General features: G+C 44.0%; 4 protein-coding genes and 1 non-coding gene across 8 annotated transcripts in view; 3 read left to right on the forward strand and 2 right to left on the reverse strand.

Annotated features, from left to right (window-relative positions):
- The first annotated feature begins 94 nt into the window (after positions 1 to 94).
- Positions 95 to 16,639, forward strand: LOC138207032 (ATP-dependent RNA helicase DDX3X-like). 3 transcript variants are annotated; one of them, XM_069164015.1, is made up of 20 exons: positions 95 to 406; positions 1,439 to 1,496; positions 1,746 to 1,793; positions 2,030 to 2,089; positions 2,206 to 2,391; positions 2,568 to 2,670; positions 2,888 to 3,013; positions 3,164 to 3,263; positions 3,372 to 3,507; positions 3,623 to 3,720; positions 4,300 to 4,398; positions 4,499 to 4,659; positions 4,758 to 4,902; positions 5,034 to 5,178; positions 5,874 to 5,924; positions 7,107 to 7,288; positions 7,533 to 7,650; positions 7,748 to 7,901; positions 7,999 to 8,123; positions 8,633 to 16,639. In XM_069164015.1, the coding sequence occupies exons 1-20, from the start codon at positions 362 to 364 to the stop codon at positions 8,710 to 8,712; spliced, it is 2,220 nt and encodes a 739-aa protein (XP_069020116.1). In that variant the 5' UTR covers positions 95 to 361; the 3' UTR covers positions 8,713 to 16,639. The 3 variants fall into 3 exon arrangements, with proteins under 3 accessions (XP_069020116.1, XP_069020117.1, XP_069020118.1); XM_069164016.1 differs by having other exon boundaries at positions 2,033 to 2,089; XM_069164017.1 differs by lacking the exon at positions 5,874 to 5,924.
- Positions 15,881 to 19,963, reverse strand: LOC138207033 (dTDP-D-glucose 4,6-dehydratase-like). The gene is made up of 12 exons (XM_069164018.1): positions 19,779 to 19,963; positions 19,347 to 19,413; positions 19,154 to 19,222; positions 18,982 to 19,072; positions 18,722 to 18,870; positions 18,515 to 18,613; positions 18,240 to 18,299; positions 17,992 to 18,035; positions 17,750 to 17,915; positions 17,510 to 17,565; positions 17,285 to 17,382; positions 15,881 to 17,153 (listed from the first exon to the last, which is right to left on the reverse strand). The coding sequence occupies exons 1-12, from the start codon at positions 19,823 to 19,825 to the stop codon at positions 17,056 to 17,058; spliced, it is 1,044 nt and encodes a 347-aa protein (XP_069020119.1). The 5' UTR covers positions 19,826 to 19,963; the 3' UTR covers positions 15,881 to 17,055.
- Positions 19,964 to 20,647: 684 nt separating this feature from the next.
- On the forward strand, positions 20,648 to 24,857 carry gpr180 (G protein-coupled receptor 180). The gene is made up of 10 exons (XM_069164112.1): positions 20,648 to 20,888; positions 21,516 to 21,659; positions 21,773 to 21,867; positions 21,947 to 22,052; positions 22,149 to 22,329; positions 22,629 to 22,678; positions 22,824 to 22,981; positions 23,061 to 23,258; positions 23,362 to 23,439; positions 23,543 to 24,857. Exons 1-10 carry the CDS (start codon positions 20,750 to 20,752, stop codon positions 23,696 to 23,698), a joined length of 1,305 nt encoding a protein of 434 aa, XP_069020213.1. The 5' UTR covers positions 20,648 to 20,749; the 3' UTR covers positions 23,699 to 24,857.
- A 663-nt stretch (positions 24,858 to 25,520) lies between these two features.
- Positions 25,521 to 25,602, reverse strand: trnas-cga (transfer RNA serine (anticodon CGA)). Its single transcript has one exon. It is a non-coding gene; the product is annotated as a tRNA-Ser (tRNA).
- A 529-nt stretch (positions 25,603 to 26,131) lies between these two features.
- Positions 26,132 to 27,390, forward strand: part of LOC138207152 (small integral membrane protein 11-like) — a 1,581-nt gene continuing 322 nt past the window's right edge. Inside the window, exons 1-3 of one of the 2 annotated variants that reach the window (XM_069164192.1) lie at positions 26,132 to 26,214; positions 26,827 to 27,042; positions 27,135 to 27,390. The exon at positions 27,135 to 27,390 is cut by the window's right edge and continues 322 nt beyond it. In XM_069164192.1, coding sequence (XP_069020293.1) covers positions 26,200 to 26,214; positions 26,827 to 27,015 — 204 coding nt within the window. In that variant the 5' untranslated portion in view covers positions 26,132 to 26,199 and the 3' untranslated portion in view covers positions 27,016 to 27,042; positions 27,135 to 27,390. The remainder of the gene's footprint in view (positions 26,215 to 26,826; positions 27,043 to 27,134) is intronic. The other variant, XM_069164193.1, reaches the window with a different exon arrangement.

The following is a 27,390-nucleotide window of genomic DNA, read 5'->3' on the forward strand; positions in this document are numbered from 1 at the left end:
AAAATATTATTATTATTATTTTTTTTTTTTTAAAAAAGACTTTTATTTTGGCAGCACCGGAAGTCTCTCCCTTTCTGCTTCCTGCTGGCCTGACGGGTCCGTCAGCTGAAGAGCTAACCGACATCAGCTGAGTTTTTGCATGAAGTATTATCCTCGAAGCTAAAAAATTGCGGAATCTACCGTCACTTTAAACTTTCGATAACAGCATTTTACGAAGTGACGTTTACCTGTTCGGCCGGTGAGATAACTGTCACCTGTCGTAACCACGGAAACAGGCAGCAGAAACTACATTACAATCAAACCCGGCAAACAAAGAGGTCCTTTTTTCAACGCCAACATTTTTCCTCCGTATTCTCTAGTTATGAGTCATGTGGCCGTCGAGAATGCACACGGCCTGGAGCAGCAGGTAAGCCCGCGGGGGGCGGGGGGAGTCGGCCGGGTCGGGTCGGGTCGGGTCGGTCCGGTCGGAGGAATAAATAAGAGGAATTAAATAACGCGGAGAGCTAGCAGCTAGCCGGCTAGCCCGACAGCCAGCTAACCAGATGCTATCCTCGCTGGCTCGGTGGGAGGGTGCGCTTGATTTGGTTAAAGTGGAGGCGGTGCGCAGCGGAGGGGTGGAGACACGACGTGGGAAAACACCGCTGCAACGGCCTGGTGTGTAGCCGCTGGGGTTAGGGTGGTGGCGGGGTAAATGATTTAAAACGACGGGCCCGAAAAGACGCCCGTGTGTCCCGCCGGTGCGCCCAAGTAAGTAAATGAAACGCACCCCTCCCCGACTGTTATGCTCACTGCGTTTTGTCTTGCAGCTTTGGTACCGTAGTAAGATGGAGGAAAACACGGGGATGCAGCTGGTGGGAGTGACGCGTTTAACAGTTTAACCCCACCACCACCTCCACCTCCACCTCCTCCAGATAATACGCAGTTTAAAGGTTTATTAAAAAAAAAAAAAAAAAAAAAAAAAATGGTCATTTCATCTGCGTCACCGACAACGTCGTCCAGCTGAATCTGACCGGTCAAGACAGTCGGATGGCAACACGAAAGGACTGCATGTCCTCCAATGATGCTCCGCAAAAGTCTTAATTTGGCCCAAAAAAAATAAATATCTTGGGAAGAGTTACGGCCACGTTATACATCCAATTCATTTCAGGGCATTTTTCTGCACACAATTCCCCTTTTTTTATTTATTTTTTTTATTTCCCTCCTCCAAAAGTATAAAATCTGAAGTTGTTTCTTGGTTTGCAGACATTTTGACTGCAGCAGCATCAAAAATCTCAGGATCTGAGGTGGCTGTGACCGTGTGCAGTTCAGGGACACCACCACACTAGGATTTCTGCATGTTGAGGCTTTTACAAACAAAACATGTGGAGTTGTCACACGTAGTCTCAAATACAGACAGAAATGCAGCCTGTCCGAAGTATTTTGTCTTGTTTTCCTCCAGCTCGCTGTCCTAGACTTGAGCGGTGCAGACGGGCAAGGTGGAGGATCCAACAGCGACTGTTAGTACTCATTTTTTCTATATTTCGCACAAGTTCACACACATCACTCACTCGAGTGTGACGACATTGGAAATATGTAGCTTCAAATTTGCATGCTCCACACGTGTGGGTGCTAAAATTAATAATTTAAAATCAAGTACTTAAGGTTTTATAATTCATTACATACGGTTACTTTTGCATCATGTGATTATAATGTGATATAATATTAATAATATATACTGTGTCTCTCTCCCTCTCTCTTTGTCGCAGGGCGATATATTCCGCCACATTTACGGAGCAAAGATATTTCCAAAAATGGTGAGCGGTGTCACGTTGAAGTTTCCTGAAAACAAAAAAAAAAAGCAAAGTCATGTTTATTTTTTCGTTCAATATGCGAATCCGTCTGTTTGCTCCCTACCCCGTCGAACATTTGGCGAAGCTTGTGCAAAACATATTTTATTTTAAATAATGCAGAGGTTTGTCTCGAGTTTTCTCGTGTCCCGTCTTCTTCCCACCTCTCTTGTGCTGCAATGAAAACGCTGTCTTCCATCCAGCAGGAAACGCCTTCGCCGCCGGACGACAGGGTGGCTACAACATGGCGCCTCCAGCCAACTGTGAGTTCCTCTCCGAGATGCCGATACATCCGTCATGAGTAAACGGCAAGAATTAAAACTTAAAATTATCGGCGCTCTCGCGGCTTGACGGTCGCGTCCGTTTCACTTCCCTGCAGACGGCTGGGACGCGGGACGCAACAACTTTGTCAACGGCTACCACGACAACCGCATGACCGCCAACACGTTCAACCGCGGCCCGCCCCGCATGGAGCGCGGGCGAGGTGGTGTCGGAGGAGGCGGTTACCGCGGCAACAGGGGCGGAGCCTTCAACCCTATCAACCCAGCACAGCCAATGAGCTTCGGTGGGTATGAGAACAAAAGTTGGGGTTTAGTGTCACGTCTTCTAAATGTTAAAACCTTTTGTCTTATGTATATAAATCGGCTCTGGGTAGAATAACATCTATAGTTCAGCTGTAATATTGAATACTGTTCTAATCCATATTGTATGTGTGAGACTGATATTTGGTTTTCTTGTCAGACGCAGGCGGCTGGAACACGGCCAAGGAAGCCTATAACAGTTTCGGCAATAACCGAGGGAAGTCGGCCTTCTTCAATGACAGAGGCAACGCCAACAGAGGGAGGTGAGTCGATGAGAAACAGAGACGGACAGAATAACTTCTTTTTTTATTCTTCTGTCACCCCACTCAAACAACTTCACAAAAGTCCTTCGTTTATTATGAACACAAGGGCTCATTAGCACACCATTAACAACTTAATCATATTCAGTATGAATCATTGCAGCATCACACACACACACACCAGCTCCTTGTGTCATTTTGCTGCGTGTGCTGCGCTCAGGTTCGAGCACGGTGGATTTAGTGGTGGTGGAGGAGGAGGAGGAGGAGGGAACAGCCGCTGGGTGGAGGAGTCCAGAGAAGATGGAGACTGGTCCAAACCAACACAACGCAACGAACGCCTTGAACAGTGAGTCTGAGTTTCAGCAAGGGAGGGGGTGGGGGTTGGGGGAGGGTGTAAAATCAACATGTGATTGGGGATTTTCCGGCAGTTTCATTTGGTCTTGTATCAGAATAGGGAGTTAGTATCTTCAGACTAACCCGTTCTGCATCTCTCCAGTGAGTTGTTCTCCGGCAGCAACACCGGGATTAACTTTGAGAAATACGATGACATTCCTGTTGAGGCCACAGGACAGAACTGCCCTCACCACATCGAGAGTGTAAGCTACTGTTTGTCATGCATCAGCCGCATGTTTGCTTTCCGCTGCCTTTTTTTTTTTTCTTCTTTTCTTTAACGAATGTTTCTGTTTCTGTTTGTGATTTAATAGTTCCAAGACGTGGACATGGGGGAGATCGTCATGGGCAACATCGCTCTGACCCGCTACACCAGACCAACTCCTGTGCAGAAATATGCCATTCCTATTGTCAAGTCCAAGAGAGACCTCATGGCCTGTGCACAGACAGGTACAGTGCGTCGCGTCCATCCACCACAATATTGGACTACGATTCTTGACATGCTGCTGTGAAATAAATTGCAGATTGAGTGTGGAAATGGCTGAGGTTGACTTTGTGTGTTTAGGTTCTGGGAAGACTGCAGCGTTTCTGCTGCCAATCCTCAGCCAGATCTACACTGAAGGACCAGGAGATGCTCTAAACGCAGCTAAAGCCTCTGGACAGGTAAAGGGGGATTAAGTAGAGGGTAAGCTGTACAGAAGACCATATATAGTCTCCCCTGAAGAGAGTCAACCATGGAATGAGGACGGTTTCCTAACACGCGTCAGTAAGGGAGCTTCTGTGTCGCAGGCAAACAGCAGCCGTCAGTTAAAATCACTGATAGTTGTGCAGAAAAGAAGCAGACCCAGTTAAATTGAGGAAATGGTTTTCGATTGGTGTTTCAGAGATCTGTCTCGGTAGATCAACTCTCAGATTTTAGTCCTGTAAAGAAAAGCGCTGCCTCTGGTGATATTGTCTTAAATCAACATACTGAGAAGCCTTACTAATTTCCATGGAACCATAATAAAGACCGGTTTGTGTGTTACAAAAAAAAAGTCCCATCATTATTATGCTGTTAGCACGTCCTTACATTTATATATTGACCCCCTTGAGAGGAACCACCAGCCCAGTAAATGCTGATAAATGGTGACCTGTACCCTGAAATATATAAATGTGAAGCTCTAATTTGAGTTTTACTCCACTTACTCAAAACAAACCTCAGCTGCCGTGAGACTGAAAGGTGGTTTTATCGTTGTGTTGCAGGAAAATGGAAAGTATGGCCGTCGTAAGCAGTACCCCATCTCTCTGGTGCTGGCTCCGACCAGGGAGCTGGCACTGCAGATATACGATGAATCCAGGAAGGTACGAACAGACACGCACGCACACACGTTAGTCTGAACGACTAGAATAACTGAAAAACATTTCACCGTGTCTTTCTTCATCCTTCCCGTCTTCCTGCTAGTTTTCCTACCGCTCCAGAGTGCGTCCCTGTGTCGTGTACGGAGGAGCCGACATTGGCCAGCAGATCAGAGACCTGGAGAGAGGCTGCCACCTGCTCGTGGCCACGCCGGGACGACTGGTGGACATGATGGAGAGAGGCAAGATTGGACTGGACTACTGCAAGTAAGACATGAGCCCGAGGAGAGAGTGACGGATGGATTATAATATATGCTTTATTTTTTTTGGAGCCACAACTCATTCTCCTCCTCCGTTCACTGTAGATACCTGGTCCTCGATGAGGCAGATCGTATGCTGGACATGGGCTTTGAACCACAGATAAGACGCATCGTTGAACAGGACACCATGCCGCATAAAGGCATCCGACAAACCATGATGTTCAGCGCTACGTTTCCTAAAGAGATCCAGGTATGTTGGCAGTTCCTGGAACCTGTTGGGTAAAAGCATTCATTCATTCATTCATTCATTCAGTTATATATTTTTCCCTATAAAGTGCGAGACAAATCCGTTGGTAAGCGCATGGCTTGCTCCTTCTGCAGATCCTAGCAAGGGATTTCCTGGACGAGTACATCTTCCTGGCGGTGGGCAGAGTGGGCTCCACCTCCGAGAACATCACTCAGAAGGTGGTGTGGGTGGAGGAGAGCGATAAGAGGTCGTTCCTCCTGGACCTGCTCAGTGCTACAGGTGAGACGATCTCTCCGCAATCACAAACAATAGATTTCATCCTAACACTGTAGGTCACCGACAACAACCCAGTTTCATTTCCCCTGTCCTTTTGCCATTTTTCATATTGTCATCCTCACATCTCAGCCAATACATTACTACGTGTCTCATGCTTGGCACAATGTAATGTCCATCAATGCCCTTTGTCTTTCAACAATTTGAAAACATTCAACAAGATCAGACATTTCACGTAGTTATGTTCTTTTTGTTTCTTCTTTTTTTATACTTGTATGAAAATAGGAATACATTTAATTCCCAGAAGCATCTGAAGGGGTGTAAAGAGTCTAAATTTAGAGATAAAGTCCTCCTCCATTTTCTAGTGATTAGTAGGAGGCAGTAAACAAGAAACATCTAGTAGATTTTATAGATTACATTTCATCCAATCACATTTATATCTTTTTTTTGGGCCTCATGAAGGCGGTGGTCATTCCCGACCACACTCGATGTTACTCAGGAAAATATTTAGATACAAAAATAAATAAGTGTGACATGTGGTTTGGAAAATAAGGCATTTTCTTTCGGCAGTCAGTGTGCTTGTGTGAGCCGAGGCATTAAAGCTCTGTTAAATCAGGAATATCAGATATACAAACATTGCTTTCGCCTGGTTACTGAGTGCAGTTTACATGTCGGTGGTTTGGTGTGGTTTTTATCCCAAGTCATCCCCAGTGAGGTACAGGACAATACTGGAGACAACATAGAGAAACCTGGTAAGATACTCAATCTAGACATTTTTATCTGTCATTTCATATTTTGAGTAATTTTGCCTGACTTTACTATTCTGCTCTGTGGATGGAGAATCCCTTCGTTTATTCGGTTGATTTCAGTCCTGTGTACCATTTCACAAGTTTCAGTCTGCTCAGTTTAGATTAAACATGCCTGTTTTTATTTCATGTTATATTTCCAAGAGTTTATTGTGGCCTCTTTGTGTATAGTATGTTGCTGTGGTGTCTTCATGTCAGACCCCATAGCCTTGATGGAGAGAGTCTGGTCATGTGGTGCTCCGGGTGCCTTGACGCTGCCATGTCTCGACAACTGAACAAGCGAATATAAATGTGGGCTGATTAGTGATGTCGATGGAGAAAGAACACAATGACCAAAGTCTTTCCATCACTGGCTTCAGTAGTGCCTGCCAGTTCTTTTTTTTTTTTTTTTTTTTTTTTTATTCTGCTAATTACCTGTTGTTTTTATCCACACTGCACCCCCTGTTGCCTGTTGCACTATTCTGTTCATAGAGAAACCTCTGTTGTAATGTGATGTGGTTAGTGTTAAGTAAGCAACCTGCATGTATCACACCATGGACTGAGACACACTTACATGTAGACATTCATGATGCAGATAGGGCACCATTTCACTATTGAAGCAGCAGATTTTGCTCCCGAGTGACGACTGAGTGATGCAGACTTTAGACTAAAAACGTCCAACTGTATCCAAATGCTATTTGCATGGCAATGCCAATACTTTGTAGAAAATAAAACTGTATTTGTTCTGTGATTCATTTATCGATTCAGAGTCTGAGGGAGGTATTTGTCATCAGTTTCAGGTCAGACCCTGCAGGCGAGGTCATTGAGTTTATCATCTAGTCTATGATTGTTAATTTATCTCTTAGGTTCAAAGCAAAACAACCTACAACTAAAGGGCTGATTGAAGTTACTCATGGTCACGGTCATACTGCATTAATATCTACCACAAAATGATTCCTAATAATTGATTTTAGTCTGTAGTTCACACAATACAGCCAGTGCCATCGTTGCACCGGATATTGAAGCTCAATTAAATGTCCACTATTCAGTCCAAATGCAATGCAAATCTGCAGCTGCTTTATTCTTCAATAAGTCCAAATTAGTTGTTTACGGCAATAACCTTAGCCGTCTTTTCTGTCGGTCGACCAGGCAAGGACTCCCTGACCCTGGTTTTTGTGGAGACCAAGAAAGGCGCTGATGCCTTGGAGGACTTCCTGTATCGGGAGGGCTATGCCTGCACCAGTATCCATGGCGACCGTTCCCAGAGAGACCGAGAGGAGGCTCTGAATCAGTTCAGATCAGGAAAATGTCCCATTCTGGTGGCTACAGCGGTCAGTAAAAATACTGGTAGTTACACAAAAGTGTGTAGATTTACCATAATACAGCCTGTACATTACATACATATAATATATACTATGGCACATAAATATTGACAGGCTTAATAGAAAGATAATAATACTGTTCTTGGTTATCGGTTATAACCTAGATGAGAAGTATCGCTGCCCGTGAAGGCGTGTGACCTTATTTTCTGTGTGTTTTTTTTTTAATGTTTCTACTCTTGTCTTGCACATTCAGGTTGCAGCTCGGGGTCTGGACATCTCCAATGTGAAACATGTTATTAACTTCGACCTGCCAAGTGACATAGAGGAGTATGTCCACCGTATTGGGCGTACGGGGCGAGTAGGAAACCTGGGTAAGGCTCCCACTGACCGACGACAGCTCCCCAAAAAGCTGTGATCTACTGTCACTTACTGCGCAGTGTTTATTGATCCTGTGTTTGTTTCCTGTAGGGCTGGCCACGTCGTTCTTCAATGATAAAAATGGAAACATCACAAAAGACCTGCTGGACATCCTCGTCGAGGCCAAGCAGGAAGTTCCCTCGTGGCTTGAGAGCCTGGCCTACGAACACCAGCATAAAAGTAGCAACAGAGGACGCTCTAAGAGGTACACACTTTTATCGGTGTCAACGGCATTTGAGGGTCTAAATCAAATTTAATTTAATTTTGTGTTTGACTTAAATCATGTTTGATTTCATCACCAGGTTCTCTGGTGGTTTTGGAGCTCGTGATTATCGTCAGACGGCTGCCGGAGCCAACGTTGGAGGGTTTGGAGGACGCGGAGGACGCAACCAGGCAGGACATGGAGGAACTCGTGGCTTTGGAGGAGGTGAGGACGCAGTTTTATAATATACATACATGTTTTTATACTCTATAATCACTCTACATGTAGAAAGGAGTTCGTATACCAACAAGGATCAATATTAGGCTGACTAATATTTACACTGGAGTTGTATTTATTAGCCAGCTGATTATTGTGTAATCTATTTATGAACTTTTTTTATGGGTTCAAAGGTCGTTCTGAACTCTTAATGGAGTACTAATGGATACAGTACAGCATTATGAATACTTACCAGGAGGACAGGCTGTTGTACATAACTAATTTTAAACACCCGGCTCAAAAATGATGGATTATGGAAATATCCTATATGCTTCATACGACACAGCCCGTTGCGTCATGGCTTAGAACAGCTTTAACACTCACCAGTGTGATTTTCAAGATATAACCAGCAGCTCAAACAGGAACTTGTGGAATAAAGTGAAACACAACTTGAACTTGTCACTTTCAGTTCATGGAAAACATCTTTACTTTGAGTTCTCTCACGTTTTCCTTCCCAGGAGGTTTTAGTAACTTCTACAACAGCGACGGCTACGGAGGAAACTACTCACACTCCCAGGTTGACTGGTGGGGCAACTAGGTTTCTCCACCCTCCCCTTCACTCATCCCTCTTTCCTCTTCTCACTCATCTACATCCTTCCTCCAAACTCTCGTCCTCCTCCCATCTGTCTCGTCACCTCCATTAAAAGCCCACATGCATGTTATGAAACTATTTATACTCATTTATATAGCCCTCCTTCCATCCCCAGTCACTCATGTCTTTAAATTCCTTCTTAGATTTTTCTTGTGCTTTCCATCTCCACCTTTGTCTTTCCAAGGGTATATTTTTTTGATTTCTTAATTTCTGATCTCACCTCTTGAAATAGGCCACATTATGAAGGGTTTTTTGAAATGTTAGTTGGTTACTTTTCAACACTGGACACAGATTTAACAACCTTTTATTTCAGGAGGGGAAGTTCAAATGATATACCCTCTGTAACGTGTGTGTGTGTGTGAAGGAAAAATAACCAGTTAAAGTTCTAGGTGTTCTTTCTTAAAGATTAGATGGACGTGTTTCGAGTGCGGACTTCTCCCGAACAGCTGTTAAAAGGGGGAAAGTTCTGTTCTTCACGTTAGATTTGAGTTTTGGCTTCATCGTGTTTTTGTCTGCATTCACCCAAAGCCTGCGAGGCTCCTTGTGTAACTTCACGTCATCTTTGTATTTATCGCATGGCCATGTTGTAAATCACCGGCCAGAACCTTTTCTAAAACATAGAGATAGGCAAGACGTCCAAGCAAAATATGTCTGCATATAATTTCTAAAAGGCTGAGGTCTCCTTCACTTATATGACAGATAAATAAAAGGGGCCACAGAAACAGCAAAATGTTTTAAAATGTTTTTCGTTTTTTTTTCATTTTGTTTTTCACCTTTTTAAAACATTGAAATATTGATTTACCGAAGTCTGAGGAAGATGTCGAACAGAAAAAGGAGACAAGCCGCTGGACTAACTGTCCTCCAGATGTTGTTGCCTGTTAACAATAACGCTAGCAGACAGTCGTAGGACTTGCGGGTGTTAACTACAAACAGCTTTTCTTTGTTTTAAGCAAAACATTATGGAGAATCATTTGTTTCTGTACTGTGCCTTTAAGAATTTGAACTCTGTCTCTTATTTCCAATGTTATTATTGCCATAATACATAACTGGCTACAAGTATTGGCCAACTATGGCTAAAAAGATGTGTATTTAATGTCATGTATGGGTTTAAACATGTTTTTCTTTATCCATTTGGAAGGAAACAAACTAGGCTTGAACTAAATCAAACCTTGGCAAAAAAAAACAAAAAAAAATACTGCGATGAGGAAACTCAAAGCTCTTCCTCATCTGTCTACTGGACTTGAGCTGATTTCCCCAAAGCATATAACCACTGTGGCCGTATTTGTATTGGATTTAAACATATCCTCATTCTGAGTGACTAAAATGGGTCAGAAATGACATTTAAAATAAACTGCACAGCCAGTGGGCGAAGATAACCGCCGTGGATTTACGCTTTGGGGAAACCGAGTCCTGCTCATTGACCTGTGTGTCACTTCTACAGCTCTGGTTTGAGCTCGCAGTCGGGTTTCTCAGAGCCATCTTGTCACTAATTGTTGGCTCACTATACGTCAGTGAAAGAGCCGCTGACAGAGCCGTGCAGCAGCAGTCGTGGTGTGTGGCCTCTCCACATCTCGCCATTCAGATACGTACATGTAGATCTGTTCCTCACAACTGACCGTGTTGAGAAGTGTCGTGCCGCTTTCAAGTCACATTATCATCATCGGGAAAACTTTTCACTTTTATATCTTTATTCAATGCTGGAAATAACGAGGAATATCCGCAAAAGTTGAGTCAAAAATGACAAACACTGCATGTACTGCTGCCAAAAACATGAGCTACCATCTGAGCTGACTGTTAGTGCCACCATTGCTCTCTAGAAACTGGCTGTGCTTCCACCACAATCATTGAAACCCTTGTTTGCCAAAAGCTTCTTTCAAGCGGATACACAACTAAAAGAGTTCCAAATTTTTCTCGCTCACTCTATCCTGGAGAGTTACATGAAGAGTCTTCTCTAAAATAAGTCATTCCGGTTTATTTGTTAGGCCTTTAAGATCTGTCGGGGATAAAAAGAGTAAAGACTTGGATGAAACAGCCTGATTCCTTTCGCAGCAGAGACGAGCGAGAGCTTCCCGAGGATCAAGCACAAGACATCGTCTTCTTTATGTTTAACGTTTTCACTTCCAAACCAAAGAGAATTACTCAACGCCTCCTTGAGCTTATCGGTACTTAAATGCCTGTTCGGTATTTATTCAGTGGTTCATCTCCGCTTTGCTGCGTCTCGTCAGGATCACTTCCTGAGTCGCGGCGCCGCACAGAACACCGAAATATTAACAAATCTGGACTCCTGTCAACCTGCGAGGCAGCCACAGATTGGCAGCACACTTCAACAGTCATACCTACTTCCCTCCGTGTTCCTGAGCATCGATGCATGTCAACCCTCCAGCGCAGCAGCAGTTCTGCTCTCTGGTGCGGCAAACTCGGCAGCTATTACCACTTTGTTCCCCCGGTGTCAGCGCGACGCGTCCCGAAATGTGCTGAGGACATCAACTGGCGCACGATAAGCGACGACGCGGTCGGCGTGTTGAACTCTGGCCCTGCTGGGGATGTTCAATCCAGAACCTGGAGAGTGAGTGGCAGAAATCGTGCTGGTGGAAAAGTGGCACGACAGAAGGGATCTTGTGATTTTATGCACGATATAATCGGTTTCTCCTCCTCGGTTAGCCCGACTTGTCTCTGCTGTGGAACGAGGCTTTAAGGGGGCAGTTGAGCTGCACCCTGGACATCCATGTTAATCCCTGGCTGAACCTGTAAAAGGAACTCCACTGTGCATTTGGATGGCTCGGTGGTTGAAGTCCAATCCCCCACTGTGTCAATTAGTAGCAGAATAAGCCAAAAAAAAAATATAATATATATATAAAAGAGCTCCGTTGCTACCTGGTGGGGAAAATGGTCAATTTTTATCAGGCTCTTAATTTGTTTTGTTTACATGAAGATTAAATGTAAATAGTTCAACTCTTCTCAAGACAAAAAGAGAGGAATTTCCACAGAAAACGAATGTGAATTACAAGTGAAACAACACTTGACGTGTAGAAAATTATGTTGGATCACTCAACATTGGACCAGATGATGTCTAGTCAGTGGGCAATTTGAACACAAAAGAGAGGGACTAATTAGAGAAAAATACATGTGTTTATACATAAATATGAAGAATTTTCAGTTGATGCTCTCCCTCAAATTGCCCACTGGCTTTGGCAAATGACAAAGCTGGACCAAGACAAAAAAACATATGCAAGTGTTGTTGTTTTTTGGTCAAGAAGTTAAACATGCCAATCAAACTAATACAGTTCCACATCAGGCTTTAGTTAAGTTAGAACTATCTGATTGTTCCTGTCTTTTATGATTTGTAGACTGCTTTTTCATGAGCAGCCCTGTTCAGGTCAGTCTTCAGATCTGTTTCCCTCGTGTACATTTGGGAGGGAGGTTTGAGAAACTAGTTGGCATTATCGCCCTTTCTTTTTTTTTTTCTTTTCTTTTCTTTTTGAAGAGTTGCAGGCTGAGTAATGCTGAGGATTCATGCAGACAGCAGGTCGCAATCGAAATATATAAACTAGATTGTCCAAAAGTGGTGTCTCTGTGGAAAGACAACTTGTGTCAGAGTTTATGGTGCAAAATGTCTCATTAGACCCAGTTAAAGGGACGATGCCACGATGTCCAACTTACCCCAACGTCCATTTACAAATGAACCAGTAACAGAAAGTTTGCGTTTTCTTTCAGCGAGGTTCACCTTTCAGATAAATCGTTGTATCGTCACCCTGCTTGAAATACAGGCGTCATATAAGCACCAGTTAAATCAGAGACCAAATTGTTGACCAGAACTGTTAGAGGTGTCCCAGTAAATGATTTTAGTGCCTGTTAACCAATCAAAAGGCTATTTTTCTGTGGCTATAATATGAATCTACCCTTTTATTTTCTCCTGCAGCAATGGTAGATAGTCTCCATCCCTGATTTCTTACAAGAACTGTTGCCAAGTCTGAAGGAATATAGAAATCAGTAACAGGACAATATGTTGCAAATGACAATCAATTATGAAGGATTTCCTCAGTTTAGATTTGACTTTAATTTATACATTTCCGTTGTCATGTGGACACCTTTGCATGTAGACGTTCAACTAACCTGCCGTTTTGTTGGCAGTTATTTGCACAACCACGTGATGTGCACAAACTCATTACCCGTAAAGTTAAATATACGCTCTGTGATGATGTTACATTACCCAGGAGCGCCCCCAAATCCTGAAACATTGCTGAAGTCCTTAAATGAATCACAGTCAAGTGGTTTGAAAATTAAACTGACATTTTAACTTTTAAATATTGACTGAAAAACTCCTTTTCGATGCCTGACTGAAATATTTCCTGCGTTACGGGGGATACTCTCCGCATTTGTTCCTTGAATCCACGGCTGCTGCCAAGTACAAACCTTAGCGTGCAGCCAGTGCCGTCTCTTGTGTGTCAGTACAAATGGTAAGCTTGCTAAAATACCTTTTAGAGAGACGTGCAGTGTAAGAAGCAAATGACTTGCCTGGAGCTGGTTCAGTGTGTAGAGGTTGCTGTGCCTTCTAACAGCCACTAGGGGGCAGATAGAGTGACTGTTAATGAATGAAGGAATGGTTCAACATTTCACCTGCAGTGACAGGAATCTGAGCACTCCTGGTTGTGTTGATAGGAAGTTATTTTATTTTTTTTAAGTTGTTTATAGATCCGTCCTGTCAAGTTGTACTGGACCAGGATTTATCTGTCGGTTGTAATTACTATTGAACTGTGTTAGAGCAACATTTAACTATCACTGTGCCCCAAATTCCCACTTTGAGGTCACCGAGATTCTCTGCAGGAGTTTAGTTCGGGACTTTTTTCTGCATCTGCTCAAACTGGCACGAGTGAAGTCAGCCCGAATCCCGTCGCTGAAATGCGCTGGTTCTGGGCTGGGTATTTTTCAATTGATGTAGAATCCAAACTATGACATGAACAGCTCCTTTTGTATTCGAAGTGTGTGAAACTAAATGCATTTTACATGACGTCACCGTTAATGGAAGTTGAATGTTGAGTGCGGCGCGGCACGATGACGAAACAAAAAGAACGGACACGATTCAGACGTGTAAAGAAAGTGTAAATGTTGAAGAGCTGTTGTGCACATTGAGTTTTGTGCCATTAATGTTACATTTTTGAGCAAAGTATTCACTTTTTAGCCACACTAGGCAAGGCAAGTTTATTTTTATGACAAATTGGTCATTCAAAGTGATTTACAAATCAGCGGTAGGGCATTATGGAGGGGAATGTAGGTCAGTGACTTTGTTGGTCACGACTTAAATTCAGAATCACACAGACCATCGTTAGGGGATTATTTGAATTTGCTTTATGGCTGAAAATGCTAAGATGGCAAACATTGAAAGCATTACCCGCTAAACGAACACCAGCATGTTATCAGTGTCATTGCAAGCATGTTGGCATCCTATAGTTAGCGTGTTGAGGAGGGTCGTATTGACGTGAATGAAGGCGTACACTCACGCGTACTCTCATCAGTGAACGAGTTTAGTTGTAACATTTGTTTGGACAGTTTATTTCCTGTGAAAGAAAACTCGGATTCAGCACTTTAGCTTTTTTTTTTTTTTTGTTGTTGTTGTTTTTTTCCGTTATTATTTCCAAAACCTTTTGATGCCTTAAATCAAGGGTTATTACCCAGCCCTAATGGAGCAGATACGGACATTAGTCACGCTGCATTAAAGCGTTGCCGTGGCAACAGCATCACCCTGGCAAATGGTTCCGCGTCGCCACGCCAAACCAGCTTACCGGCAGGAGTGCTTTGATCGCCGGAGAACAATTAATGGTGCTGTGCTCCCATTGCTGCGGCCTTCAGGCCCCTCCGTTGTAGAAAGACTTCAAACCCCACAGAGTTTTACAGAAAACACTTCAGTGACTTGTTCAGCTAAAGTCTTCTGTAGCAAATGTCCTTCAAACCTCCGAGAGGTGAGTGAGACTGACTGACTGAGTGTGATTGCAGTGTAGAGCAGCGAGGTGTCAGAGAGGTTTCTGCACAGTTGAGTGAGTGTGTGTGTGTGTGCGTGTGTGTGTGTGTGTTGTATAGAAAGGTTCTTCCAGATAGGAAACAGTTTTTTTTGTTGTTGTTGTTGTTTTAGGTTTATTTGGGACCAGGTGGAGTTCTAGTCAACAGCAACTGTAGGATTCAGCTGTTTGCACACAGAGTTCTCGAGTCTACTTTCGCTGCTAGTTTTTTGTAATTTATCAAGCATTTTTGAGAAATATTTATTTTTATAAGCCTAAATACACAAGTTGATATTTTACAAAGTGACTTGACCAAAAGACAGTAAACAAAAACACTGGCACTTGAATGTTGAATGTCATTGGTATGAGTGAAAAATTTCTATTTTTCTGGGGTAGTGTGAGCTTTTTAATGTTAAAGATTCAATGTGTGGGGGTTTCCGCTTCGATATGTCACTGTGGCAGGCTGTGTTTCGGCTAATCCAATCATTTAAATAACTGCAATGGTGATGGTTCGTTATCATAATAGTGTGTGTAAATCCAATATTGCCATTTGGAGTTTTGCTGATTTAAAAGGAGAAGGCACCACAACATCACCAGTTTTATACCTGATAAAAAAAAATATATATACATTACAGTCAAAAATCAAACGTAAGATGGCACGAGAGTGTTGCGTTCAGGAGGGTTGGACAACACCCCCGCAACCATCTTCCACCTTCTGTCATTGTTTAACAGTTCGTTTTTTGATGCAGAGATTTAATAAAATCCATCAGTCAGGATGAGCTCGTGGTGAAACGATGAGACGAAGCACTTGTATTGCCGTTGGTGTGACTGTGACATATGAAGAGAAACCTCCCGCACAGGTTACCTTTAAAGTCACATTGGACTCAGTATCTGATCCATAAACCTGTTTATGCGACAGGTTCCATCGCCAATAATGATAATCAACCATAAACAGCCGTTTTTTTTAATTGGCAAACAAATTTGGGAAAATACCACCAACATATGCCAAGGTTTGGATTAAAAAAATAAATAATAACAAAACGTTACGATCAAAGACCATTTTGTAAAAAAAGAAAACATGCAGTACAAAAAAACAAGTGTCCAGATTCTCTCCAAGTCAGTTGTTGTTTAGTTTTTTTTTTTTTTTTTTTTAAATCTTTACACTTTTCCTTCCCGTTAATACCCTTGTTGTGAATATCTGGCAAGTGGCGATCTTCAAAGTCTTCATAACACAGAATTAACTGTGGTTCTATTGCTATGTTGTTGTGATTTGCATATTTTCAGGTGTCGCTATGTGAACGCTGTTGCAGGGGGAGTTTCTGGCCAATCAGAAATGGAGATCCATTCAGATAAGAGAGTGACGAGGTTTTGTTTTAGTTGTTTTTTTTTTGTTTTTTTTTTTATTGCAGCCTGTCGGTATTTTTCTGATTAATGGAACTTTTTATTTGTCCAATGGCTGTAGCCTCAGTAGACCAGAATGCAAAGTGGCAAATTAAGATCCACAATCATTGGCAGATCAATGATTTGTGTGCACAAACACAAAAACGTGTGAACTTTCTTCAAGTTATGGTAAAAAAAAAAAAAAAAAAAAGCACTTTTGAAATAGAAAAAAAAAAAAAAGTGCAGTTGTATTTAGTAACGATTGCTGTTTTTAGTGCGTGAATTGAAATGATATGGAGCCCAGTGCTGTCGTCATTACTGAATGGCCAGACCACCTCCACCTGGACGGACAGCAGCGCCGGCCTGATAGTTAGTATTTGCTTTATGTATTAGTTTAGCAGTTGTGCACGAAGAACACTGCACGAAGAAAAAAGAAAAAAAAAAAAGTGTGCAACTATTCTGATTTTACCACAATTAAAGGTTTGAATTTGCAGATGTAATCAGTGTTTGTTCTTCTTGTGTATGTGTGAAGGATTTTAGGTGGAACAGCGTTGGACACCCTCAGGGTGAACAATATATAACATATAAATATAACGATCCCAAATTGAGCAGAATAAGACACTCGACAACATCAGCTGAAAGGATTATTAATATGTAAATAAAGTGTGTTTATTTCCAGGTGAAGCTTTGGTTGAAGGGAGGCGCCGCCTTCCTGATGTCTGGAACCTCAGGGCCCACAATTACAAAGAAAAAGCTCTGTAAAGCACGACCGATGATGCTGACATCATCCGTGTTTGTTATTTGAGCTGAAAATCAGCCATAATAGACCTTATAATACACAAATATCATTATAATACATCTGTTAAAAAAAAAAAAAAAAAAGTTCATTCTGCCTCCTGTCAGTCGAGCTGCAGGGCTAACTGAGGCTGGCGCTGGTTTCAAGCTCCTTTCTGATTCGTTGTTGGTCCTCGTTTCTGTCTGACCAGAAGTCTGGGTTGTCTTGGTACCATTTGACTGTAAGACACACACACACACACACACCACCACCACCACAGTTCATTAATAACACACACTACAGAGAGGAAACGGTTGTGTGAAGTTCTCATCATATTTGTAGAGGTGTGTGTGTGTGTGTGTGTGTGTACCAGTGTGTCTGATGCCCTCGGCCCAGGACACCTCCGCTCTCCAGCCCAGCTGCTGCAGCTTGTCACATTTGATGGGGTAGCGCAGGTCGACCCGCGGCCTGCACAGCCGAGGTCAAAGGTCAGCGTCTCACGTTTAAGACGCAAGAAATCAACAGGGGCGTAACTTGAAAGTGATTGTTAGTGTAACCCTCGGCGGGTGAGACTATTACAAACGGGTCCACCGACCTGTCGGGAACAAACTCCAGCCAATCAGTCACTTCAGAGTCGGGTACGTTCTGGACCTGAACACAACACGCAGTTCAAACACTCCACATATTATTGAATTATTAATAATAATAATATAATAACAATAATAATAACTATTATTTACACACATTTATTTATATTTTCAGTTGACATCACATCTTGATGGTTTTCAGGAATTCTGACACCTCAATGTTTGAAGAAAACATTTCCTAAACCCACCATCCTAACGAGCTGCCTGGCCAGTTGCATGATGGGAATCTCGCAGCTCGTCCCCACATTGTAGATTTCCCCCACAATCCCTTTCTCCAGAAGCAGCAGGAAGGCGCTGATGGCGTCGGTGACGAACAGGAAGTGGCGGGATTGAGGGAGGGTTCCCTGGATGGTGCTGCAGCAGAGAGGAGGACAAACTAGAGTCGGGCAACAGACCCGTCGGGGAGCTCGGTGAGTTTCATCCAACATACCATTTCTTGTTCATCTGCAAGAGGGTGAGAAACTTCGGAATGACCTGAAAGAACAAGACAATTTATGAAGTAAGTTTCTGAAACCCCCAGAAGGTTCCTTGATTGTTCTATTCTGAACAGGTGAGTGGTGTCAGGTCTGCTTTAGTGATTACAAGGTGTGCTGGCAGAGAACCTGGGAAACTGACGGACCAATCAGGGAGGCCGTACTTAAAACTAAGATCAGCGTCAGTCATTCAGGAGACTGTTACCTTCTCGGTGTGTTGCCTGGGCCCGTAGATGTTGTTGCTCCTGGTGATGATGATGGGAAACTGGTAACAGGAACAAAGAGAGAGTCTTTTTAGAAAGTAGATTTGAGACCAGTTTAAATATCTAAAGGAGGAAAATATAGTGTATTTACAATCAGATATACTGTTTGTACACTTCAGGAAGAAAAATGAAGTTTTTATTGTTTGTCAACAATAATCATTTGTGCTGTAGTGTCATTTAGAAAACATGTGAAGCTCCTGCTGTGCGTGTTGTTCACCTCATACTGGTCCCAGTAAGATCTGACCAGGTACTCTGCAGCTGCTTTGGTGGCAGCATAAGGGTTGGAAGGTTTGACTGGACTGCTCTCATCAAACACCTGCAGAGACCCAAAACACCAGAAATCCACGTCAGCACCTGAACCCCCCAAAAAACCAAACAACAACAACAACACACGCACATCCACCAGCCAAAACCACCAACCGACCTCGTGCAGACCGGCTCCGTACACTTCATCCGTGCTGACGTAGATGAAGCGTTGCGGCCGGTGTCGGGCCTGCTGGGCAGCTCCCAGTAACACTCTGGTGCCCTCGATGTTCACCCGCTGGAAGCTGGACGGGGACTCAAAGGACGACTCTGAGGAAGGAAGGGAGGGACAACAGGACGGAGGAGACTTAGTGGTCGAATCGGATGCGATTAGTTATAATAATTAAAAAAATAGTTGTCACTCGACCCCGTGCTCCTCACCGACGTGTGTTTTGGCCGCCAGGTGAAAGATGACGTCGATGTCCTCCTCGTTGAAGATGTGACGCACCAGCCGCGAGTTACACACGTCTCCCTACACATAACTACACACTTTAAACATTTCATTTCATTCATAATGCGGCACAAACAAAGTGTCAGAGATCAGAGCTCCTACCCTGATGAACGTGTAGTTTGTTCTGTCTTCAATGCTCTGCAGACTCCGGGGGCTGCAGCAGTAGTCCAGCTGAAAGACACGACACACAGCCGGAGTTCAATATTTGCGAGGACGCGGAGGGATGGGAAAAACAACTTCGTCAGCACGACAAAACAAACAACAACAACAACAACAAATACACAGAAGAACTTACATTATCCAGGTTAATGATTCTCCATTGTGGCTGCGTGTTGACCAGTGAACACACCAGGTGGGAGCCGCTGGGAGGAGAGAGACACGGGGGGAGAGGGGGGGTCACGTCACTGGTGTTTATTACTCATTCAAAACAACAACAACAAAAAAAACTGTAACGTTCAGTTACTGATTCGAAGTGTTACGTCATAGCCTTACGCGCCCGTTGCTATGGTTACCGCTCGACCGTAACCGCGACCATACAAATTCAACAAAACCGTATAAAAACGGGCTGAATCGGATCCTTCACCGTCTGCTTTTAACCCGATTTAATTAATAAATTTTTTTAACCCGATTAAAAGTAGAACAAAAAAGCAAAGCGAGGTGAAGTTTGGTAGTTTTATGAAACGGAACTATTATCCTGCCATGTTTTACGTCTTCCACCAGAACCTACATGAATCCAGAGCCTCCGGTCACCAGCACGGTCCGGCTGAAGTCCATCCTCCGGTCTTCACGTGGAGCTCTCCGGCGCTCATAATAATCGATGTTAATCGGTTTTTTTACATTTCGTTATCAAGTCTGAAGTTCGTTTCCGACAGTGGATGTGTTGTTGTAGTGCGCGACAGTCGCGCGCCGCTTTACGACAGTGTTGACACGTTGAAAATGGGCGGGGTATTCATTGCGTGTGGTTCGCTTCTACTCTCTGATTGGCTTTTATGTATGACGTAGGGCCGTTTGATTGGATGAATCCCAGGTCAGTCAAACTCAACGTTGCCGACGAGGCTGGACAGCAGTGTCAATCACAATCCATGGAACTGTCGAGTATCCGGATGTTCTTTTCAAAATAAGAGTTTTAAACCTCTATTTACTATTAAAAAAAAGAAAATACAGCTGTTTGTGTCAAAGGTGTGCGTAGTATTTAATCAAATATCATTCTATAAAATTAAATTGTACATATACTCTACTACGGAGGGTTGCTCCAGAAGATTACACAATTTAATGTTATAGATTGCCTACTCTATTACAGCTTTACTTTAATTCCTAATTTAACCAATAATTTTTTTTTAAGGTGCCTCTTGATTTGTTTTTGTGTCATCCTGGACCCAGTAAGAGCCGAAACAAATAAATAATAAATAACTTCAGTCAATTAAAAGAAATTAAACGCCGTGAAATGCACCAAAGATGATATTAAAAAATAAACAGACATTGATGAGTCACTAAAATGTGACGTATTGATATTTACGTCTCATATTTTATTCCAGTCCCCAAAACTTAGACTTTTATTTTGAGGGCGGAAACACTGCACTTCCGGTTTTGCCCCGGATGACATCACACACCTTGACAGCTGTTTTACTTCTGGCTTCGTGGCTCATTGAATTGATCAGCTGAAGGTTTATCGGTCGATAACCGCGTGAGGGTTAAATAATGTGGCTGCTCTTGTTCACGCTTGTCGCCGCGGTGCTGGTCAGCTCGCGGGTTACCGGGAAAACGGTAACGGGACTTTTTAAGAGCGAAGCGGCGCGACGGCAGAAAGGCCAGTTCATCACTAAATTCATGTACCAAGGTAACGATGCTGATGTGTCACGTCAGCTGTTTTATTCACGAGATGCTTATAACACCAAAGGCTGCACTGATTTACATCACTTTAAATAGTAATAACTTTATATTTCTATATATGTGCCTGGTAATATCTACAAATAAAAAAAAAGCTCCTTCTTAATCACAATTATATTTATTTCTTTGCATGTCCTCCTCCAGGTGTTTCAGTAAATTGCTGTTTTTCTGTTTTATATTAAACCTGAAGGCCTCTTTAAACATGACTCGCAGCTCCAAATGTCTCCAGAGCTGCCAGTTAGTCGATTAATCGACTAGTTGAGGGACAGACAATTAATTGCCAGCAAATCTGATCATCGATTGGTTGTTTCAGGAATCGTTTTTCTCTGAAGTGCTTTATTTTCTGATTCCAGCCTCATAAATGTGAATATTTTGATGCATCCTTCAGTCCTCTTTGATAATAAACTAACTGTTGTGGTTTATTGGGACAAAACGAGGCATCCTCAGCTGCATTTTGGGCTTTTGGAAACGCTGGTTGACTTTAAAAACAAACTATTTTCAGACATTTTAAGGACTAAACAGTCCATCGATTAATCGCCACATTAATTGTTGATGGAAATCCCCGTTATCTGTCCAGGTGGCGATGGTCTGTTGGTGTGCCGGCTGGAAAACTCTGCTCTGGCGACGGAGAAGGAGTCCCGCCTGCTGCTGTATCAAGACATGGACTCCGACCTGGACAACCTGAGCTGCTCCGAGAGGCTCGCCAAAGCCCAGTTCACCAGTAAGAACCGGCCGATACGGCGCCGACTTGTGATGTGAAGGATGCCGTATTGATTTCTTCTCCTCCTCTTTCCTCTGTTTGTCCTCCTCCTCCTCCTCCTCCTCCTCCTTCAGTTTCTCTCAGTCAAGAGGAGCACAACCAGACGATCCCCCGTCAGTCGTCCCCCACGGCCTGGCAGGTCCTGTACGCCGACAGATACACATGTCAGGTAACCGCAGCGTCGGTTGCTCCTACGATTTACAGACGTCCACTAAACGCCTCACGAGCACTCTGTGTTTCCCCTCCAGGAAAGAGCAGCCGTTCCTTCTCACGCTGATCTCAGTTTCACTGTCCTGCTGTTCAACGCCGACTCAGCTGGAAACCCTCTGGAGCACTTCAGTGCGGAGGAGGCAGGTCGGGACCGAAGGCTTCGTCAAATCACCGCGGAGATGTAGAATTGTATTCCGACGGGAAGCCGTGATGTGTAAAGCGTCTCTTCGCTCCCCTCAGGTCTGCACAGCTTTTACTTCCTCCTGCTGCTGGCCTACTTCATCGCCTGCTGCATCTACGTGCAGCCTCTGTACCAGGCTCTGAGGAAAGGAGGGCCCATGCACACCGTCCTCAAAGTGCTGACCACGGCGCTGGCGCTGCAGGGCTGCTCCGCTCTCTGCAACTACGTCCACTTGGCCAGGTAGAGTCCGGCTGTGGGAAACTCTTAAAAAACAAACAAACGCTATATAAGAGATTTTAAGAGTAAGGAGTAAATATTAATACTAAGTCTGTATGACTGAAACTTTGTCCTCTGATTTGTTGTGTTCCAGCTTTTATCCAAATCTATCCCGAGACCTTTAAATCTATTTCTATTATTGCGAGCTGAGGCACATAAGCGCCTTCGCGGGGGTCAATAAAGTTCATTTATGGGAACTAAACTTCTGATTATAAAGAAAATGACACGGCGGTGCTTCTGCTTCTTCCTCCGCCTCGCTGCAGGTGTTCCAGAGACGGTACCGGTATCCCGCTGATGGGCAGCCTGGCCGAGTGTACGTTTTCATATTCCCCACCTTAATCTTTCATTTCCTTCCATCTGCGTTCTCGGTAAAGTTTTAACCGTCAGATTTGAGCTTCGTCCTGCAGCCGAATTATTTCACGTGCTTCCGTCTTTGTTTCTGTCGGGCCCCGGTGCAGTCTGGGATATGGTGTCCCAGGTGTCCATGCTGTACATGTTGCTGAGTCTGTGCATGGGCTGGACTCTGAGCCGAGGCAGGAAGCCTCAGTCCAGACCTCTGCAGTGGGAGCAGTCTCCGGCCTCCAGGGCTGTCGCCGCGGGCGGAGTCATCACGCAGGTACGCCGTCAGATTACCGGTCCGGGAACGGAGATCCGTTTCGAGTGAGAGCAGCGTCCTTCAGCGTGTCTGTTTTCAGGGGGCGCTGCTGCTGTGGGAGCAGTACTCCGAGTCGGAGAGCGAACATCACAGCTACCACGCCCAGCTGAGCCTGGCGGGACTCCTCCTCATGGCCCTGAGGGTGAGCCTGGCCCTGCTGCTGGCCTCCGTCCTCTACCAGATCACCTCCACCGAGAGGAGCACCCTCAAGAGAGACTTCTACCTCACCTTCGCCAAAGTAACCCACCCCCACCCCCCCCACCCCGCACACCTTAAAACCAGATAAACACCTGTTTACCTGCGGCGCCTCACGTCCGTCTCGCTCGTCTCCTCCCCCGCAGGGATGCTTCCTGTGGTTCCTCTGTCACCCCGTCCTCGTCCTCGTGTCTGTGGTCTTCAACAAGCACCAGCGGGAGAAGGTTTGAACGCACGAAGAGTCACGTGACGTCTGTCGGAGAGGAGATTTCAGGAAAGGCGCCGCATCGAGTGTCCGTCTCTTTAACTTGTCCTCCGTCTCTGTAGGTGGTGACCATCGGTGTGATCCTCTGCCAGTCCATCGCCATGGTGATCCTCTACCAGCTCTTCCTGTCTCGTTCCCTCTACTGGGAGGTGTCCTCCCTCTCCTCCGTGTCCCTGCCACTCACCATGTCCAGAACCAACCACCGGGGGCGCTACTGAGCACATCCGCCGTCACAGTTCAGCCAGTGATCACGAAGCGAGGGAGGACGTGCAACGACACCGAGGCGTCTCCCTTCCTTAATGTCCTGCTGGGACTTCCGTGACGTGACAGACGTGCTCTCAACACTGCAGGGACTGACAGCTGTCCCCTGGAAGAACCGTTCCAGCCACTAATAAGCGAGAGGACGAGCACGGGACAATACTTAGTGCAACACCCTACCTCGGGTTACAAACGATTCTGCTGAGCAGAAGTTATTTAACGCTGGACCACTTAGAGAGGAGACACGGGGACGTTCGGGTGGTCTCTTTGGCTGTCCGTGACACGCCGGATGTCAGACCGAGTGACTTCAGGTTGAACTCTGGGTTTTGTTGGGTTTTCAGGGTGGAGACGTCTGTCGGCACAAATCACCGGAGGCGTCCTTTTCGTAGGACTTACGTGTCTTCTTTGAGCCAGACTGACTCGGATCAAATTGCCAAAGAGCGAGTTTGTAAAACGTCGACAGACGCTGTCAACAAACCTCGTGAAAAGTTCAACACTAACAATGTGTTACGTTCCAACCGGTTTCTACCATTCAAACAGGAAGTGAAAATAATGCATTGGTTGGGGACTATTTTCAGCTCGCAGATGAATTCAGATTTGACAGTTTGAATGTGAGATTCCCTTGTTTACCATCATTATTGTTCTCCGTGTCACAGAAAAATAATACGTGAGGCTTCGGGAACACATTGTTGGTTTTGTTTCTTCTCGCGTCTTGTTGACGGTCAGAGAACCGACGGGTGGATCAGTGTGTGTTCGGTCGTTTGCGGATGAACAGATGGACGCGGAGGGACGGACGCAGCATGTGCTCGGTAAAGAAACCGATTTCTAGTCTCGCATATGAAAAGGCCGAGTGGACTATTTTATCCAAAGTGATGAGCTGACAGCATGTGAGACCTTGAAATCTATAAACTGTATGTAGCTGAGGACACACTGCATGATTTACACTATTTTTTTAAAAATCTTTAATGTAAAAGACAAATCAGGATGAATCATTAAAAAGCTTCAGATTAATTCCACTGTGTAAATACATTCCAGTGAAATTCCCAAATCCATGTCTATTCTTATTTTGTCCAATTATTACTGTAAGAAAGGCTCATTAAAACAGACCCAGTGGGAACAGACCTGCAGTTTTATTTGACACATTTCATATTCAAGTCCTACTTAAAACTGATAATTAACATATTTATTCATTAACTGTTTTGTTTTTCAAAAGTGAATATTTGGAGAGCAAAGCATTATACAGAAGCTACCTTGTTTAACTCTGCAGTTTTATGTTTGATTTTTGTGTTTTAATTTAATGGCATTCATTGCCCTTTATTTCAGTCAACACATACCTGCAAATGTTTCACAATAAAAGCCTTGTTAAAAAAAAAAAAAAAAGAAGGGTTTCTGCCTACTGAAATGCTCGAGTTTTGAGTTTCCAACAATCACAGACTATATGAAATTAGTAAAAACCGATTTACATGCGGTGGACCCTTAGTCTCCTTCTCTTTCTCCTCCACTACCCCCAGGGAGCAGGAGTGTTTCTACCAATGCTGCGACCAAACACACGGCTTGGTGTATCTTGAGAGGTAAGACCGTGTTTGGGCAGCCAGGCCCAGCATGAAACCTGTTTACAGTGCTCCGTTAGGGTCGGATCCGGACCAAACCTCTCATGAGCTTGAGTATTAAGAAGCAAGAAACATACAGAGAATGTTCTTTTCCTATCTATGTCTGTACAAATAAAAAAAATAGTATTCGATGCGAATCGTTTTTCAGTCGGAAAAAAACAAATAAAAAATTCGTCACGAACAGGATTCGAACCTGTGCGGGGAACCCCCATTGGATTTCGAATCCAACGCCTTAACCTCTCGGCCACCGTGACTGCGCATGTCTTGTGAATATCCCACTTTAAGAAGATGGCCCGGAAGCGACATGAACCGCTAGGCATTCTGGGAAGAACCGTTGCTATCCCGACGCTACGATATTATTATTATTATTATTGTTATTATTATTTATAATCACTCAGCAATACGTTCTAATTTAGTTTACTGTCTTGTGCAACTGCCAACAAAATATTATATTATTTTGAGAACATAGTAAAGCAGCAAGAACCTTCAAGCAGGTCCGAGGCTCGTCATAATGATGCATTCAAGTCAGTGGGGGAAAATTGTAAATCCGGCTAATTAATTACAAAATATATAGTTTACCGCCTCTTTCAAACGTGACGTCATAGTGTATCACTGCTAAGTGAACGTATTTAAACGTTACAAAGGTTGAGCGACACTATTTTGGTCTGTTGGAAACTTTTCCAAATTTAACTTTTCAGCCGAAGCGCTGCTTTACCGTGTGAGTCATGAACGCAGCATAAATGACGTTTGGCATTTCTATTGGCCCACCGCTGAAGCCCCGCCTTCTTCAGGTTAGCATAACAGATCGCTGATCGTCAACGTGAGCGAAGACTACAATTACAGCAGCGAAAATGATCAACTGGAAGGTAAATTAACTTTAATTTAATACTTAAGAAGGACAAAGTTAATATTCTAGTAGCAACGTACAAGTCTTGTTTCCTTTCAGGCTCTCTTTTTTTCCTCGTAATTTGTCTTTACTGTCTTTACTTTAGCATGACGTCACACACAAAATATACTGTTTAACAACGACGTTTTAATTTTGTTTTTTTAAATTTAATTTTGTTGAATTGTCCGCTAACACAATTATACAGTCGGAGGACTACTGATCACTAGTGTGATCTAAGTTGGGGAAAAAAAAAAAATATATATTATAAATTATAAATGATTACGTCGTCTTTAATTTCAGTCGGCAAATTTGAATTTATTATATTTTTGAATGAGGTTTGGTCCAGTTACGATAACGATCCCAGAATACACTTGTTGTGCAGCTGCTTCTCTTTCTCACCCCCCCTCCTCCCCCTCCGTGACCGAATTAACTCCCACCTAGACAGCTGGTGCATGAGAGGGGAGGAGGAGGAGGAGGTGAGGGGAAGGAGGAGGAGGAGGAGAACCATCTCAGAGGGTCCCTGACTCTTCCAGATCTTTCTTTTTCAGCACACAACCCCTGTTTTTCTCCACGAACTCCGTCTGTCCTCCAGGTTTTGGACAACGTCCCCGTCCTCTTGTACATCCTGGCCCTGAAGACGCTGGTGCTGTGCCTGTGCTTCGCCGGGGTGAAGATCTACCAGAGCAGGAAAATCGAGCGGGCCCTGAAGGAGGAGCAGGACCAGAGGAGGCGGCTGGCCCGGCGGACGCAGGAGCTCCTCAACAACCTGAAGGAAGACTGAGCCGAGGTCGGAAGCCCTCGTCCACGGGTTCGACACCTCGTCGGAAAAGATAAACCAATCCTGAACTTGGATATGAGAGATTATAATCCCTCTCACCGTTTTCCTTCTCTCTTCTCCAGGGACCCACGTTACTGACCGGAGCCACATCGTCCAAATATGAGCCGGATTTCTGACCATCAGCAACAGAAGGACTTCCATGTGCTTCAGGGGATTGTTGGTTGTTCCAGAAACGGTGCTGTTGACCAAGTCCACATGTCTTCTGTACATCTTTGACTGCAGCAGGTTTTTAATAACATGAGAATATAGCAGAAAGGTGAGTTTGAGATGAAGGAACTTTTCCCCTCGCCTTGGTCATAATCACATCTTCACCGAAGA

The sequence above is a fragment of the Embiotoca jacksoni genome, unplaced genomic scaffold (genome assembly GCF_022577435.1).
Source record: "Embiotoca jacksoni isolate LCO1_2020_lvr unplaced genomic scaffold, fEmbJac1.0.p SCAF_30, whole genome shotgun sequence".
Lineage (NCBI taxonomy): Eukaryota > Metazoa > Chordata > Actinopteri > Embiotocidae > Embiotoca > Embiotoca jacksoni.